This window comes from Lynx rufus, unplaced genomic scaffold, assembly GCF_022079265.1.
Source record: "Lynx rufus isolate CCGP_SWC_20201006 ecotype Redwood Valley unplaced genomic scaffold, mLynRuf1.p SCAF_24, whole genome shotgun sequence".
NCBI lineage: Eukaryota > Metazoa > Chordata > Mammalia > Carnivora > Felidae > Lynx > Lynx rufus.
This window is the reverse complement of record NW_025814839.1, coordinates 4,688,542-4,706,887: the sequence shown is the minus strand read 5'-3', so window position 1 is coordinate 4,706,887 and position 18,346 is coordinate 4,688,542. Positions and strand designations below refer to the sequence as shown.

Here is an 18,346-nt window from a genome sequence, read left to right as displayed (position 1 = left end):
CTGCCCAGAGATGTGGTTTGACTCTGCATGCTTGTGGCATCTTGGCCTCTGCTAAGAGCAGTCGGGGTCGGGAGGCTGGCACCAGCTGCAGTGGAAGCTCCACTGTGTCATCGGTTTGGATCAGCATTCTTGCCTTCCTCACCGTCTGGCTTGCCACCCAGCACCCACCAGTAGGAAATAGCGACATTTCCCCAGTCATTACTGAGCAGGTCAGTACTGGGCTATGTGGACAAAAAATAGCTCTTCTCTTCAGGCCACAAACTTTCCTTCCTTTGAATGAGTAATACCCATTTCTCCCCCATAATCGTTGCAATCTTGTATATCTGGTTTTTTAAAAGCATACATAGCAACATAGCAAATGAGTATAATTATTTACCATCTTTTTTTTTTTTTTTTTTTTTTTTTAACCAAAAAGCCCTTATGCTGTACATACTATTACACAGATGACAAACCGTGTGTTTTGGTCATTCCATAGAAAGTCCCATCTTCAGGGGCACCTGGGTGGGTCAGTCGGTTGGGTGACCGACTTCGACTCAGGTCATGATCTCGCGGTTTGTGGGTTCGAGCTCCGCATCGGGCTCTGTGCTGAATGCTCGCTCGGAGCCTAGGGCCTGCTTTGGATTCTGTGTCTCCTTCTCTCTCCCCCACTTGTGCTCTGTCTCACTCTGTCTCAAAAATAAATGTAAAAAAAATTTTTTTTTTAAAGTCCCATCTTTACTGATACAAACTATAGTATTCCCTTATATGGATATTTGGGTTTACATCTTTTGTAAATATATACACAGTAGTAGATGAGTTCTCAAGTGTGCACACAGGTGAGTGAGTATCTGGTAAGAATTATTTTTGGCTGAGTAAGGATTTATGCATTTTGATTTTAATAGATTGTGCCAAACTGCCCTCTGTGGGGTTTGAACCAGTTTAGCGTCTGTATAAAAGTGTCCAGGGGTGCCTGGGTGCTCAGTCAGTTGAGCATCTGACTCTTGATTTTGGCTCAGGTCGTGAGATTGAGCCCTGCCTCAGGTTCCACACTGGACATGGAACCTGCTTGGGATTCTCTACCTCTGTCTCTAAAAAAGGGTTCATTTCTCCACAGGCTCCCTAAACGGGGTCATCAGATTAGAGGTTTTGGCAGTAGATAAGGGAAAGATGGCCCTGGTGGGGTGTTTTTTAAAGTTGATCTAATTGACGATTAACATTTGGTGAAATTCGCGATCCAGTGACGTCTGTGTAGTTCAGTAAGCATCACCACCACCAAAGTTCCTTCATGCTTCTAAAGTCCGCTCCCGCTGCAGGCAGTCATCCAATTTCTGTAAGGTGCAGTTTTGCCTTTTACAGAAGGTCTTATAATATGCCACTTAGCATAACGTTTTTGCGATTTGTTCATATTCATGGTTCGGTTTTTCAGTCATTTGTTGCTCCATTATATCATTGTATTAACTTCCCTAAAATTCACCCACCAAACAACTTTGGGTGGTTCACAGTTCCTGGAGATGGTGAATAAAGCCACCATCAACATTCACATACAGGTTTTTGTGTGGATGTGTTTTCATTTCTGTTGGATGAAAATGCGGGATTGCTGGGTTGTATGGTAAATACACGTTTACCTTTGTAAGAAGCTGCTAAGACTTCCATTTTGTATCCCACCAACAATGTGTGAGTTACTGCACTCCCTTGCCAGCGCTTGGTATTTCCAGTTTTGTTAATTGAGAGAATTGACAGATTCGGGTGTACAATGCAATGATCAGTACTGTAAGTCTGGTTACCATCCATCACCGTATGTAGTTAGGAAATTTTTTGTGAGAATTTACACAATCTAGCAACTTTCAAATATATGGTAGTGTTAACTATAGTCACCATGCTGTATGTCACATCCCCATGATGGTCTTTTTTTTTTTCACTTTTTTTTTCTTTTTTAATGTTTATTTTTTTGAGAGGGAGAGAGAGAGATCGCAAGCTGGGGAGGGGCAGAGAGAGGTAGACCAAGGATCCGAAGCAGTCTCCATACTGTGTAGAGCCTGGTGCAGGGCTTGAACCCACAAACTCAGATCATGAGCTGAGCCAGCCAGGTGCCCTATCTTTTTAATTCTAGCCTCTTGAGTAGATACATAGCTATGTGCTTGGATGAATTTTTGAAACAAATCTAAACATGTCACTTCTGGCTACGACCTTTTAGTGGCTGTTTATCACTCAGGTTCAGTTCCAAAATCATCTTGGTCACAACACAAGACCCTCTGATTGGCCCGTTTCTTCAGCCTACTCTTCTCTCTGGCCCATCAGATACCAATTACAAGCAGTAGACCCTTCCCACCTCCCAGGTCATCCCTCTTTGACCTGGCTACTTGACAACCCTCCTCAGATTCAATAATTTGCTATCATGACTCAGAACTTGGAAGCGCCTTACTTGAATTTATTGTAAAGGATACAACTCAGCCAAATGGAGGAAGTCTATAGCACAAGGTAAGGGTGGGGAGTAGCATGGAGTTTGCATGTCCTCTCCAACACTGACGTGTTCACCAACCCAGAAGTTCATCAAACCTTATAATCCCCAGCTTCTTCGAACCCCAGGCCCAGGCCCAGTACCCCCATTCCCTCCCTGCCTTAAGTCTGGGTAGGGCTGAAAGTTCCCACCTTATAATCAGTTGGGCTTTCTGGTGATTGGTCCCTTCTTGAGGCTAGGGTCTCGTCCTGTAAGTCACCTCATCAGCATACACTCAGGTATGATCTAAAGGAGCTTCTTAGCAATAAAAAAAGATACCCCTACCACTTGGGAAATTCAATGGGCTTTAAGAGCTCTGTGTTAGGGACGGGGACAAAGACCAGATCTATGTGCTCTACCACATTCCCCATGTCAAAATGTGCAGCTTAGTCACACCTGCCAAATCCCTTTTGCCAAATGAAGTAACGTACACGGGGGGCAGGCATTAGGCCATAGACACACTTTGGGACCATTATTCAGCCTACATCACCTCCCAAGCTGTAGTGACCAAGGCCTAGGGCCTGATTCCCAGTGTTGGCGGCTCTAGTAAGTGTTGTACTGAGTTCGGTACTGCTCTTCCATGTGTAATTCAAAAAAAATAGTGTCAAGGTACAAATGACATGTAAGGACAGACAATAATGCTCTGGCTTTCCCCATTGTACAAGTATACATTATACAAGTATAAAATGGGAATTTCTGGGGCGCCTAGGTGGCAAAGTGACCATGTGGTTCTGAGCCCACATCGGGCTCTGTGCTGACAGCTCAGAGCCTGGGACCTGCTTTGGATTCTGTGTCTCTCTCTCTCTGCCCCTACCCCACTTGTGTGTTCTCTCTCTTCCTCTCTTTCTCAACAATAACACGTTTAAATAAAATGGGAATTTCTTTGGGAAAAAGGTGTGGAATAATACATTCAAAAAATAACCATTGAGTGCAGGTCAATTGGAAACTAGAGGTTAAAGTCAGAGCTTTGGGGATCAAAGGACTTAGTTTTGAATCCTTGTTTTGCTGCTTATTCACTTACCTTTCAGATGATCACAATAGCAAATACTGTGGTCCTGAGTATGTGCCAAGCAGTTAAAGTATGTACTTCTGTAGAATTACTTTATTGTGGTAAAATATATGTAACAACATGTACTATTTTAAACTTTTCTAAATGTACAGTTTGTATTGTGCAACCATTACCACCATCCATCTCCGGACGTTTTTGTCATTCTAAACTGAAGTCCTGTGTGACTCCCCTTTCCCTCTCCCCCAGCCTCGGTAACGTCTATTCTACCTGTTCTCTCTATATTAGACGGAGATACAGATATAGATTGGGTATAGAATACTATGAATATCGTTAATACAGAGAATACTATGTAGCTCGTATAAGTGGAATCACACAGTATTCGTGTCTGGATTATCTCACTTTGCATAATTTCTTCAAGGTTCATCTATGTTCTAGCCGGTGTCAGAACTTCATCCCTTTTTATGGCTGAATCATATTTCTTTGTGTGGGTATATTGCCTTTTGTTGACTCATTCACCTATGGATGCACATTTGGGTTGTTTCTCCCTTTTGGCAACTGTGAATAAAGCTATTGTGGCCATGACATACATATCTACTCAAGTCCCTGCTTTCAATCATGTTTGAAATTGCTTGGGGGCCCCTGGCTGACTCAGTAAAGCATGCAACTCTTGATCTCAGGGTCATGAGTTTGAGTCCCACGTTGGGTGTCAAGGTTATAAAAATTCTGAAGATTATGGGCTGCTTGGGTGGCTCAGTCGTTTAAGTGTCCAACTTTGGCTCAGGTCATGATCTCACACAGTTCATGGGTTTAAGCCCCGCATCGGTCTCTGGGCTGACAGTTCAGAGCCAGGAGCCTGCTTCAGATTCTGTGTCTCTCTCTCTCTTTGCCCCTCCCTGACTTGTGCTCTGTCTTTCAAAAATAAACATTTAAAAAAATTTTTTTTAAGTTTATTTATTTTGAGAGAGAGCACATAGGCTGGGGAGGGGCAGAGAGGAGAGACAGAATTCCAAGCAGGCTCCACGCCATCAGTGCAGAGCCCGATGTGGGGCTCCAACCCACACACTGAGGTTATGGCCTGAGCCGAGATCAAGAGTCGGACGCTTAACTGACTGCGCTACCCTGGCGCCCCCCCAAAAAGTTATTTTAAACAGTACCTTTAAAAAAGAAGCGTGGGCACTTGGCTGTTTGAGTCCATGGAGCATGTTACTCTTGATCTCTGGGTTACGAGTTTAAGCCCTATGTTGGGTGTAGAGATTAGTTAAAATCTTAAGCGGGGGCCTGGGTGGCTTAGTCCATTAAGCATCCAACTCTTGGTTTTAGCTCATATCATGATCTCATGGTTTGTGAGGTCGAGCCCCATGTTGGGCTTTGCATTGACAATCTTAAGAAAAAGTGGAATTGCTTGATTGTATGGTAATGATGTTTAATTTTTTGAGGGACCACCATACTGCTTTTCACATTAAGAGCTATACTTTTAAATCCTGGGCACCTGGGTGGCTGACTTTGGCTTGGGTCATGAACTCATGGTTCATGAGTTTAAGCCCTGCATCGGGCTCTGTGCTGTCAGCACAGAGCCTTCTTTGTTTCCTCTGTCTCCCTCTCTCTCTGCCCCTTCACCCCCCTCTCTCAAAAAAATAAACATTAAAAATACCATTTAAAATTTTTCTTAAAAAGATACATACTTTAAAAAAAATTTTTTTTAACATTTATTTATTTTTGAGACAGAGACAGAGTATGAACGGAGGAGGGTCCAAGAGAGAGGGAGACACAGAACCTGAAACAGGCTCCAGGCTCTGAGCTGTCAGCACAGAGCCCGACGCAGGGCTCAAACTCATGGACAGCAAGATCATGACCTGAGCCAAAGTCGGACGCTTAACCGACTGAGCCACCCAGGCGCCCCAAAGATACATACTTTTAACTCCCTTACTACCACTATAGGAAGCAGGTTCTTGTATTTTTCACTATCGCTCCTATTTTACAGATGGGAAGACTAAGGTGCAAAGAGGTTAAGTAATTCCTCCAAATGGGATTTGAACCTGGATTGTCTGGCCCTTGGACCCATGCTCTTAACCATGTCCTCTGCTGCCCCTCAGATGATTAAAGCAGAACCTTGTTTCAATTAATTTCCCTACATGTGGACTGCCCTACAAAAGATGACTCGGAATTAATTCATTTAGTGATTTTCTTCTGACTTTATTTTTATTTTCCTTATTTTTTTAATGTTTATTCATTTTTGAAAGAGAGAGAGAGAAAGTGGGCCTGACTTGGGGCTGGAACTCAGAAAGCGTGAGATCATGACCTGAGCCAAAGCCCGATGCCTAATCGACTAAGCCACCCAGGTGCCTCTAGTGATTCTTCAACTCTGTATTAAGCCCGGACTACGTGCCAAGCACTGTGGTAGACATAATGTGTCTTACAGTCTAGCCAGGGAGACCAGCATCTACGTTTGCATTGGTAATTATTTAATTGAAGTTAACTAATCCTAAAAGGTATAGCGTGGAAAGACATTGAGAAAGAGATGGACTTGTGATGTTTGGGGAGGCCAGGGGAGTTCTCTGAGGTAGTGAGACCTGAAGGATGAGGAGTTTGACAAGCTTCCCAGGTGAGGAAGTGCATCTAGGCTAGGGGACAGCAAGTGCCAAGGCCAGGCAGTAGGAACGACACAATTGGTAAAGAAATTGAAAGAAGCCAGGGTGACCTTCTTAGATCACAATGGACACTGAGAAGAGGTGAAGAAGCAGCCGAGAGGTGGGAGCATAGGGAGCGGGTAGCACATGCAAACCGTAAAACCACCTTGCAAATGAATGTGTGAAGTCTTGCACAGCATCTTCAGATTCAGCACTAAGAACCTTTATGGAGCAACTACTTTATTCTAAGCACCACGCCAGGCACTCAGGATTTAGGGATTAACCAAAAAACAAATGTCCGTATTGTTAGTGGTTGACAATAAAAAGCATGTGTTTCACCCCTCCAGGGTCCGTGGGTAGGCTGTGGGTTGGCTGAACTTTGGGGCTGGGATCTGGAGGGCTCAGCTCCAGGCTAGGGGCTGGTGGCTCAGTTCTGCCACGTCTCATTTGGGGACCAGCAACTCCCAAAGCGGGTGCCAATGGACACAAAGACATTTTAACCTCTGCTCATCTGCTAAAACTCCATTGGCTGAAGCATGTCACATGGCCAAGACCTCAGTGGGGAGGGGAGATCTATTTGACCTGTTCTGATGGGAAGTTTGGGGAAATTGCCCTATTAGTCTCCTGGGGCGGCGGTGACAAAGCAGCACAGACTGGGCGGTTTAAAACAACAGAAATCCAGTCCCATGGTTCAGGAGGCTGGCAGTGCAAATTTAGAGTGTCAGCAGGGTTATTTGCTTCCGGTGATCCTTGGCGTTCCTTGGCTCCTAGATGCATCACTCCGATCTCTGTCTCTGTGTCTCTGTCCAAATTTCCCTCTTCTTATGAGGACACCAGTCTTTGGATTGGTGTCGAAATCTAGCATAACACCATTCTGACTTGATTATATCTGTAATGTAACCTATTTTCAGAGAAGGAAACATTCACAAATTCTGGATGGACATGAATTTGGAGGGAACACTCTTCCAACTAGTACAGTCTCATAACAAAGGGCATGGCTGTATAATTTTAATAAAGGGAGAAGGTGAAGAATTGAGAAGACACTTTCCAGTCCACCACAGGACTACAGCAAAAGCCCAGAGAAGGGAATGATGATGTTATCTAGTCTGTGAACTATGAGTATTTTAGCATGTTCAGTGGAGAGGGGGTGAGGACCATGAGAACTGATGCTGTAGCCCAACAAGAGCTTGATCCTGAGGATTTTGTGGGGCAACAGAGGAAGTCAAGAGAGATCAGGATTTTAGAGCCAGAGGATAATCATATTTGCATTTTCAAAAGCTTCTGTATGGACATGGGTCTAGAGGACACAAGGGAAAACTAAAATATGTTAGTAAATGGACAGTTGCAGGAATCTGACCAACTAAGTGATTTTTAATTTTTTTGATGTTTATTATTTCAGAAAGAGAGAGCAAGCAGGGGAGGGGCAGAGAGAGAGGGAGACACAGAATCGGAAGCAGGCTCCAGGCTCAGAGCTGCCAGCACAGAACCCTTTGTGGGACTCCAACCCACAGACCATGAGATCATGACCTGAGCTGAAGTCGGCCGCCTAACCAACTGAGCCCCCCAGGAGCCCCCAACTTAGTGATTTTTAACTCATTAGAACCTCCGATGTGAATTTTTACGGGAAAGAAACTTGCTGACACAAAAGTAACTTCCAGGGCACAAGCTTGAATTATACTAAAATTGTGGGGAATAAAAACCCCCACCGGTGTGACTCTGGAATCCTAATGCTGCTTCAGACCGAATTCCTTCATAACAAGGATATTGAAGAGAAAATACCCTTATGCTCATCAGACACAACCATTTTCAAGTTACTAGGTGCATATCTAGTTCCTATGGATGTATGTAAATTTCTACATACATCTGATTTTCTTCGTAGAATACTATTTCATGAATATTTTATATTGCTGTCAAAACTTAAAATTTATTCTTTTCAATGGCTGCATACTATTTTATTTTAAATGTACATTATTATCTCACTTCTTAGATTTTACACATGCTATTCTGAAGGCTTGGAAAACTACTGCTACCCTTCCCCTGACTACAGTCCTCACTTTTGGTCAGTTTTTGAGCCTCCACATTAATGACATTTGGGGGTTGCATGCAAATGTCAACATGAAGGGGGGAACTGTTCTGTGCATTCTAGAATGTTTAGCCGCATCTCTGGCCTCTATTTACTAGATGTCAGTAGCATTCAACCCCTTCATGATGAAAAAACTCATCCAGGCATTGCCAAATGTCCCCCGGTAGGCAAAAATCACGTAGGTTCTCCACGGTTGAGAACCACTGCTTTAGATCTGCTGGCCCCCAAGTCTCACCCCAAATATGAATCAGGTGTCTCTGCTCTATATGCTCCACTCCCCCCCCTCACAGATAGGACTTCTTGCACTCAGGGAATACTGAATTAATGAAAACATAGAGTGCTTGCTTTTCCTTTTGTGAAAACTCTACGATTGTGTCTTTTGCTCACTTTTCCTTTGTGTGTGTGTGTGTGGGGGGGTACCATTTCTTCCTCTAAATTTTTGCAGCAGGGGAGATTTTTGCAAATTGGCAAGTCAGATTTTTTTTTTTTTAATGTTTATTTCTGAGACAGAGTGACGGAGCATGAGTGGGGGAGGGGCAGAGAGAGAGGGAGACACCGAATCCGAAGCAGGCTCCAGGCCCTGTGTCAGCACAGAGCCTGATGCGGGGCTCGAACTCACAAACCGTGAGATCATGACCTGAGCCAAAATTGGACGCTCAGCCTACTGAGCCACCCAGGCGCCCCGGCAAGTCAGATTTTTAAATTCCGGCGCAGCAAGGCCTCTGGTGCCCACAGGGGGGCGCGAGAGGACACAGCAACTTTCAGAGCTCCAAGGTGCTTGATTTTACCAATGAGAGCTGCACCCAATGCTGCCTCATCTTTGGGCTTTTCATCAACGTGGAGGCTGGTCCCTTAGCGATGGTAATTCAAAGGAGCGCCAAGGAGAATTTCTCCCTCTCCGTTTTCAAATACATCTTTCATCCGATTTCCTTTCCCTGCCGCTTCATAGACCCACCCCTGATCCGAGATAATCTTCCTTGAATAAAAAAAAAAAAAAAAAAAAGGAAAAAGAAAAAAAAAAAGAACAAGATCCACCAGATCATTTGGAAAAAAAAAGATTTTAAGTAGGTGTATGTTTCCTCTTTGAGACTGTGATTAGTGAGATGGAAATAATCAATCTCCCCCACAGTTTCTGTCAGTGTGTGTGTCTATTTAGCAGATGTGTGCATGTGTTTTTTCCCTTGGTGCTTTGAAAAACCTTAAAAATTAACATGGATGCTTTGTTTAAAGCTATTTCAAGCTTTATTAAGGCTTTTCAAGGACCACTTATCTTCACTCCACACTCGCATTTTGTGAGCCCAGTAAGGATTACAGGCTCATTTTAGACAGTCAGCTGGTACAGAAAAGCCAGCAGAAGGGAGAGATATTGCAAAATCCCAGAGGGGCCCCAGCTTGAGCTGAGGCCAGTGAACATCACGTCAGCAGCTGGGGCAGCAGGGAGATGGTCTTCATCAACAAGCTTGCTCTCTCTTGGGGAGATGCTTCCCAAGAGAAACTGAGGTCCAACCTACCAACACTATTTTCCTGCTTTCTCATGCTGCTTGTTTGCTTCCAACTTAGGGTTGCCCAGTCAACACCTTCTCTTTTCTTCCCATCTCGATACCTCAACCTCATTTTTGAATGGAAGAGTGGAAAGGACAATTCCAAAGAAAAGAAATCATAAACCATAAACCTTTTTTTCTATGAACCTATGAATGGATGTTTCCTGTGTGCATAGGTGTGTGTGTGTGTGTGTGTGTGTGTGTGTGTTGTCTTGATTAAATTTGGATTCTCTGCACCCGGGCTTCCAGCATAGAGTTCTTTTGACCGGGGGACTTTCTTTGTCTTTCTGACCATTCTAGAAATTCCCAGTAAATGGCCTTTTTCCAGAGGGGGTTCTATAAATATTAATTCATCAGCTGCCTCATCATGGTACGGTGGCAGGCATGCAGTCCTATGACTAATTAATTACTGTTGCTAAAATATTAAATAACTATTCATTATGCAGTCTAAAGACTTTCAGCCCTGGGTATGTGCTGTTTTCATTAATTAGGGTGAAGGACAATAGTTTCTGGGCATCTTGACTCCTGATCTTGAAATATAAAAATAAGAGCAGGAGAATGTTTCTCTGAGCTACACCGATGGTTATTTAGATTCTAAAACCCGAGCATTTAAAAAATTGTGATGGTTGGCATTAGGTTGGGAAGTTGTAAGCAAAAGAAAAGAAGTGCTTTCTTTACAGCCAAAATAAGGAAGCTGGGATCGTAGAATGAGACAGACCTGGGTTCACATCTGAGTTTTGATAGTCATTGGTTGTCAGACATTGAGCAAAGTATCCAGGGGAGATTTGGTGTCCCAACTGGAAGAGAGGACAATAATACTCCCTCTCTCCTAGGGTTGTTGTGAAATGTTATTTTATTCCATTGGCCTGTTTCATTGTTTTCATGGCACTGATCTGCTCTGAACTGCTGGACTTAGTATTTCTTTGCTCCTTGTCTGTCTCCCTCACTGGATTGTTGTCTTCCTTGAGAGAAGACTTTTCTGCCTTAGCACAATGTCTGTTATACAGGAGGAATCAAGAAATATTTGTTGAAAAAATAAGAGAAGCATAGCCATCTTTCTGTGGAATATCTTTGACATACGTTATTAGAACTGTCCAGCTCTCTGAGAGCAGGGAGTCCATTTTTCCTGTATTATTTCAGGGATTCAGATATAGCTCCATTCTATATGCTTCCCAGGATTTGACATCTACTAGAGGCTCAACAAATGCTTGTGGAATAAGTATCATAAAATTGAAATTTAACATTATAAGAGGCGTGAGATTGTTAACAGTGCCATGAATAAGAATTATTTGTTTAGGAGGGAGGCAGTGCAGGATGGAGCCTGCTATAGGTTCAAATCTTGATTCTGCCAATTCCTAGGCAGGTGCAAGTCACTTAATTCTGAGCTTCAGTTCTTGTACAATGGGCTGTTCATGAATCATCTGAAGGGTGTTATGGTGGATAAATGAATAGAAGTATTCTGATTCCTAGGTGTTCAATAGCTTTTTAAAATTTTTTTTTTGCTTTTCTCAAATGTAATACACGCTCTAGGAAGAAAACTGGGAAAACATTCCAAAGCACAAACCATAGGTCCCCCAGTCAGTGCATTGCTGAAATTTACCCAAATGTTATCAGGCATGATATCCTCCAGTCTTTTATTCTGTATCTACAGTCACACATGCTGTGTCATTTTTAAAATGCAATTGTAGGGGCACCTAGGTGGCTCAGTTAAGTGGCCGACTTTGGCTCAGGTCATGATCTCCTGGTTCATGAGTTTGAGCCCTGCATCAAGCTCTGTGCTGACAGCTCAGAGCCTGGAGCCTGCTTTAGATTCTGTCTCCCTTTTTCTCTGCCCCTCCCCCACTCGCACTCTGTCCCTCTCTCTCAAAAATAAATTAAAAAAAATTTTTTTTAAAATGCAATGGTACATAGACATAGTTAAATTCCAAATTTTCCTTACTATTTTAGCCTGATTTTTTCCATTTAGCAATACATTGTAAACATTCACTTGCATTAATATTTTTCACAAACATTATTCTGAATGGCTTCATAATATTTCATCTTACGGATATACCATTATTATGGTTAACCATTTCCATATTGGTGGATGTTTAGACTGGTTATAATTTTTTCTCTTATGAACAATACGGACCTGTCCATCCCTGTGTGTGCATCCTTGACAATGGGTCTGATTATTTCCTTGGAACAACTTCCTCATAGCTGAATTGCTGGATCAAAGGGAATGCACCTTAATGTCCTTGTGATTCATTTGCTTATTTATTCTTTATGAAAACTACTTTTCAGAGCAGTTTTAGGTTCACAGCAAAATGGAGAGGAAGGGACAGAGATTTTCCACATACTCCCTGCCTCCACACATGCATAGCTTCCTTTATCTTCAATATCCCCCACCAGATGGTACATTTGTTGCAAGTGAGGAACCCACACTGACACATTATCATTCCCAAAGTCCATAGTTTCCATTATGGCTTGCTCTTGGTGGTGTACATTCTATGCATTTGGACAAATGAATAATGACATGTATCCATCATTTCCGTATCAAAGTATTTTCACTGCCTTGAAAATCCTCCACACTCTGCCTATTCATCCACACCCCCAAACCTCAGCAACCACTGACCTTTTTACTGTCTCCACAGTTCTGCCTTTTCCAGAATGTCCTATGGTTGGAATCACATACTATGTCACCTTTTCGGATTGGCTTCTTTCACTTAGTAATATGCCTTGAAGTCTCCTCCATGTCTTTTCGCAGCTCGATGGTCATTTCTTTTTAGCTCTGAATGATATCCCATTGCCTGGATGCTACTGAAGAGCATCCTGGTTACTTCCAAGTTTGGGAAATTATGAATACAGCTGCTAGAAACATCTGTGTGCATGTTTTTTTTTGTGGACATACATTTTCAAGTTCTGTGATACCAATGAGTGCTTTTTTTTTAATTATAAAAAAAATACAAAGATGATATTCACCTCAACCATTACTCTCTGCATGGCAACTCATGTTAACAATTTGGTATGTGTTCTTCCATACATTTTTCTCTACACACATAGTTCTTTCCTAAAATGGGCCTGTGTGCTTATTTTTAAGGTGCATGTCAATCAGTGTTAAATACCGATGGAATATAACAACAGTTTCAACTCCCACTAGGGAACACTTACGCAGTGCCAGACTTGGGGCACCAAGCATTGTGACCAGTGCTATATTTACATTAGCTTTTTTTTTTTTTTTAATGTTTATTTATTTTGAGAGAGAGAAAGAGAGGGAGAGAGAGAGCGCGGGCCGGGGAGGAGCAGAGAGATAGAAGGAGACACAGAATCTGAAACAGGCTCCAAGCAGTCAGCACAGAGTTCGAGGCTGAGATCGGACCCGCCAACCGGGAGATCATGATCAGAGCCAAAGTTGGCGGCTTAACCGACTGAGCCAGTTAGGCACCTCTATTTTCATCAGGTTTTGAGTGCTTATTGTTTCCTAGACATTTTAGTAACTATGAAGTACCTACTGTGAGGCTCTCCCAAGTGCTTGTGAACAAGCGTGCACCGTGCCGGATTTGTGCACGTATCTCATTGAAATGTGAAAGCAGCAGGGAGTGAACCGCTATGTTCTGCCCAGGCTGGGGGCTCTGGCCACTGCAAGGGGTGCACACCTGAGTAGGGAGAGGAGGAGAGGCGGCGGCTTCTCCCGGTGGACAGCAGACCCAGGGCGCCCCCAAACGGCTAGGGGTAGAGGAGGCGGGGAAGGTCAGTCGGAGGGCAAGACCGAGCCAGAGGCGAAGCACCGGCCGTGCAGACCTGCGAGCCCCTGGCGGCCCGGAGTGGGCGGGGCCAGACGGGTGGGCGGAGCCTGTATTGTCCGCTCCGCAGGGCATGCCGGGAGCCCCGCCCCCAACATGGCGTCTCACTGACAGTTGGCTGCCGAGCGGCAGAGGCGGGTCCTGCTCCTCAGGGCGGCGGCGGCGGTGGCGGCGGGGCTGGGGTCTCCGGGGCCGGGGGTGGGGGGGGATGGCGGATCGGACCGCCTAGGGCGGAGCTGCACAGGCGAGGCGGCGAGCGGGGCGCTGCAGGCGGGCGCGGCGGCTGCTGCTGCTATGGACTGGTGATCTCGGCGGCTCCTGCTCGCATCTCTCCCGGGCCGGGCGGCTGCTCCTCACCGCCAAGCCCTCACCCGGGGCCATGGGCTCATCGGCGGCCGCGGCGGCTGCGGCGGCGGCGGCCGCGGACTCGGCGCAGTGGCTCTCGGTGAAGGAGGAGACCATCTTCCTGCACGACGGGCTGATCCGGGTCACCGACCTGGCCGAGCTGCCCAGCGAGATCCTCGGGGCCCCGGAGGCCGCCGACACCGACCTGGAGGTGAGCGAGGCTGCTCCCCGGCCTCGGCCAGCAGATTAGCCCACCCGCCCCGCATCCCCGGGATCGGGGCCGTCGTCACACCTCTGCCTCACCCCGACCCCGAGGTCCCCCGAAGGCTGCCCCCGGCAGGTGTGTGGGCGCGGGGCGGACAGGTGGGGGGCCGCGGCCGCAGGTCCGCAGCCCGCCCGCCTCCCTGCCGCCTCGGGGCCTCAAGCCCGCCGGGGACTGCGTTTGTGGTTTCATTCGGAACGTTCCGACACCCGGCATTTTATTAGACTGTCACCCCGCACGGCCTTCACGCTCTGGAGGAGCCACCGGCGCCTCCCCGGCTCGCTCGCTCCCCTCCCCCACGGACCCCCCGGACTCACTTCCAGGGCACACCCAGGTTGCTTAGCTCTGGGGACATTTTAATTTTAACGCTGTACACCTCGCCCTTTTTCATTCCCAGTTCTGTGTGGATTTTTTTTCTCCCGGGGGAGGTTGGTGGCAGCTGTCGGTCCGTGATGGGCAATCCAGCAACTTGTCTGTGCCGTGCCTCGGATTGACACGGGGCCTTTGTCAGGGAAGCGGGCGGTGTGGACAGCGAGGGTGATGCTTCAGGGGCCCTACGTTGCGCTCTCCGCAAAGGGTCACGGGCGCTTTAGGCCTCAAGGCCTTTTTTTGTTTTTTTTTTTGTGAGCTCGAGGGTCGCCGAGAAGCCGAGGCTTACGGGCCGTGGCAGGTGCAAAAGCAAATCTCCGCAATTGTGATGTCGGGTTTGGGGGCAGAAGGAAACCAAATATGCTCGGTTGATGAGAACTTTCCACCGACTTCACTTGGTTTCGTGTTTGCCCAGAGGTGAGAATACTGGCTGTATCGTTTCATCGAGGCCAGCCGATGCTGACGCTGCACCCCCTCCACTTTGTGGGATGATATTTTGATGTGTAGGTAGCACCGGGGGGTTCATGAAATTCTTAGTGTCGCAAGGAGGACTTTCTGGCGTAGGGCGCGTAGGTAGGGCGCGGGGAGGATGGCCTTGTCTTCTGGCTAAAAACGGAATGTGAGGAATCTTTTGTGTTTTGCGGTTTTGCATGCACTTTGGCTTGCAGCACAAGGAACGTTTATAGAAATGGATTAAAACCCATTACTGTGTGTTTCTGGAAACGGTAGCGATCAGATCGCGTTGGCCAAGACGCTTGGGCGTGCTTGAGATGCGAGTGCGTTCCCCTGTGTTTTGTGTCTGGATTTGAACTCTTAATTGACTTCCTGGCCCCCGAAAAGGGAAGATGACAAGTTGGTAGGGAATTCCTAACATGGAATCGTAGTTTTATTATGTCTCATTTGGGCCTGTTCTAGAAAAAGGAAGCGTCTGAGTGTCTTACGGGCTTGAAAACTCAAAGGGCATTATGCTATGATGGTGGAATCTTTTTATTTAATTGACTTTGTTGTATCTGAAATGTGGGAAGTGGATGCTCTTTGTTCCTTAGAGACTAAGTTCACAGATCCCACAATTTTATACGTAATGTAGTTTATTTATTTTCAGTATTAAGAAGGTAGGAGTAGTTAAAAAATACCTGAGCTATTAAGTTGGCTTTCCTAAGATGTTTGCTGCATAAATGTATTGAGTATTTGTCAGCTGTTTCCACAGAAGAATGATCTTCAAGAAAGAACCTCTCTGGCTTGGTGAATTTTAAAACACTCTTAAAGAAAATGTAGGTTCTGACCTCTCAGAAACCAGTATGTGTATGGGTGATAAATATTTATGACTGTCAGTGGTGAAGAACTTTTTTCATTTCTTTCCACATTATACGGGCTACATAGTATCAGTAGAAATGGATAGCTAAGAATGTTTTTGTGGCTATTAGATTTGTGTTTGTGTGGGCGTATTCGCATTTAGTTATTTAATGACAATCCTAAGCCTATCCTGTGTGTCAAACATCATCTTATTAAGTTCCCCAAAGGATCCTGGTAGTTAAATACTGTTACCCGTTGTAACAACTATACATGTTACACCCACCTTACAGATGAGGCAAGTAAACGCAGAGTGTGTATGTGACTTGCTCAACATCCCCCACGCGGAGCCAGGACATTAACCCAGGTCTGTTGGTCTCCAACACATCTGCTTCTTATCGTAATGTTCTGCTGTTTATCCATGCAGTGGGATACTCATATTTGTAATTATTTAAAATTTCGTCACTGGCTAAAGATAGAGTAGTGAACAGGTATCTTTATTCCCTTTCTAGTAATGTGTTCTTTTTCATATTTGAGGAAGCTTAGAAGTTCATCACCTTTTTAAAAACTGACTTTTGCAATGCTGCCACCCCTGCAAAGTCTTCCAAGCCTCTCCTTGCAGTGGACACCTGGCTAACCAGTGGCCATATTTCCACAGGGTTTTCTAGTGACATAGAGTCCTTCAGGTGATGGTTTCGGATCATGACAAATTTGGATTAAGCCTGACAAATGTATGGGGAGCCCGGGTGGCTCAGTCAGTTGAGCATCTGACTTTGGATTTTGGTGCAGGTCGTGATCTCCCAGTTTGTGAGGTCAAGCCCCTTGTTGGGCTCTGTGTGGACATCACTGAGCCTGCTTGGGATTCTCTGGTTCCCCCCGCGCCCCACCACCTTTCTTCTCAGAAATAATTAAAAAAACAAACATTTAAGCCAACAAATTTATGATTGGCAAACTCAACGCACACGTGTGCAGTAACTACAGTAGAGTGTCAGAACCTTGCAACAAGAAGGGACCTTGGAGATAAGTGCTTCCCTCGTTTTAGAGAGAAGTTATCTGAGATCAGGAGAGGCTATGACTTGGTAGTGAAGCTAGTTATGGCAGGGCAGACGTGTAGATCTTGGCTTTCCTGCCTTTGAATTCCCCTGTTCTTTTCACTATGTAAGTGCTGCTCAAAGTTAAATGTCAATTTCAAAAAAGAACCCATGCTACGAAGTAGATCAACATTGACTTAGCATTTTAATTTAAGCAAGAGCACAACATTTGAATTAAAATTTCTTCCTAGTTAATTCTAAACAGAAGTTTAGAATTTTTTTTTTAAGTTTTTTTTTTTTTTTTTTTTGGTAATCTCTACACCCAAGGGCAGGTTTGAACTCATGACCCTGAGATCAATGCTCTTCCAACTGAGCCAGCCAGGCCCCCCAGCATTTATTTTTGAAATCAATAAATGGGGTGTAATCAACAAATTTCTTCTTGAAGTATTTGTAGAATTCAGCAGTGGGTGGGGCCCACTGTCCTGGGTGTTGAGGACACAGCAGAGGATAAAATAAAATGTTTGTCTTTAAAAAACTTTTATTTTAGTGGGAGGATATAGACAATAAGGAGTAATCAAACACATATTATGTATATGTAATATGTCAAATGATGAGTGCTGTGGAGACAAGTATAGGTGGGTAGGAGGAATGGGGAGGAATAGGGAGGAATGGGGGGAAGGGCTCCGTTTCATGTAGGATGGGCAGGACAGGAAAGCACAAGATGGCATTTGAGCAGAGACCTGAAGGAGGAGAGAGTGAGTGTACCATATGGCTCCTGGGGAAAGTACATCCTAGACAGAGGACAGCAGGAGCCAAGTCCCTCAGAGGGAAGCATCCTCAGCATCCTTAGTTTGGTGCTCTGAGCCCAGGAAGCCAAGGGGAAGAGGAGAGTGATAGGAGATGGAGAGCTTGGGATGCAGATTGAGTAGGGCTGGTAGACGAGGACTTTGAATCCACTGCCGTGTATTCGAAATGCAGAGTGAGGTTTCTTTGGGGTGTTTAAAATAGCTACCTGTGTTTATTTTAATTTTATGTTGTTGGCAGAAAGTGAAAGCATGTAGGAAATAATTTTTTTAAGTGTGAAATAAATATAAATTGAAGAAATTCTTAAGAACTTAAAAATGACAACTCAAATATTGCATTTTGCATTACGTTTCATAGAACGTTAGTCTTTTTGTTTTTTAAGGGCATTTACAAGAAAAAAAGCAACAGCTTATTTGTGGAAGTTCCAAAAGCTTTCCGCTTCCTATCTCATTTTCCTTATAAACTCCAGCGGGGGCAGGCATTGCATATATGGATGTTGACAGGGAAGCTAATTGACTTTCCCAAATTGGCCAAGATATTTTATACTCTACAGTGGAGATTAATTTTGAACTCAGGCATTTTGGTTAGTGTTCTGGATTTTTCATTCTGTTTATAAGGACCCACCCCATACCTGCATACTCACACCAATTCAGAAGACTTGAACATGAATGTTCAGGGCAACTTTATTTGTGCTTGCCCAAAACTGGAAAAAACAATCTAAACATCC

General features: G+C 44.8%; 1 protein-coding gene across 9 annotated transcripts in view; it reads left to right on the top strand.

The window, feature by feature from the left end:
• The first annotated feature begins 13,752 nt into the window (after positions 1-13,752).
• HECTD4 (HECT domain E3 ubiquitin protein ligase 4) overlaps positions 13,753-18,346 on the top strand; it is a 194,082-nt gene continuing 189,488 nt past the window's right edge. For all 9 annotated transcript variants that reach the window (XM_047088246.1, XM_047088248.1, XM_047088245.1 and 6 more), the window contains exon 1: positions 13,753-14,074. In XM_047088246.1, coding sequence (XP_046944202.1) covers positions 13,898-14,074 — 177 coding nt within the window. In that variant the 5' untranslated portion in view covers positions 13,753-13,897. The remainder of the gene's footprint in view (positions 14,075-18,346) is intronic.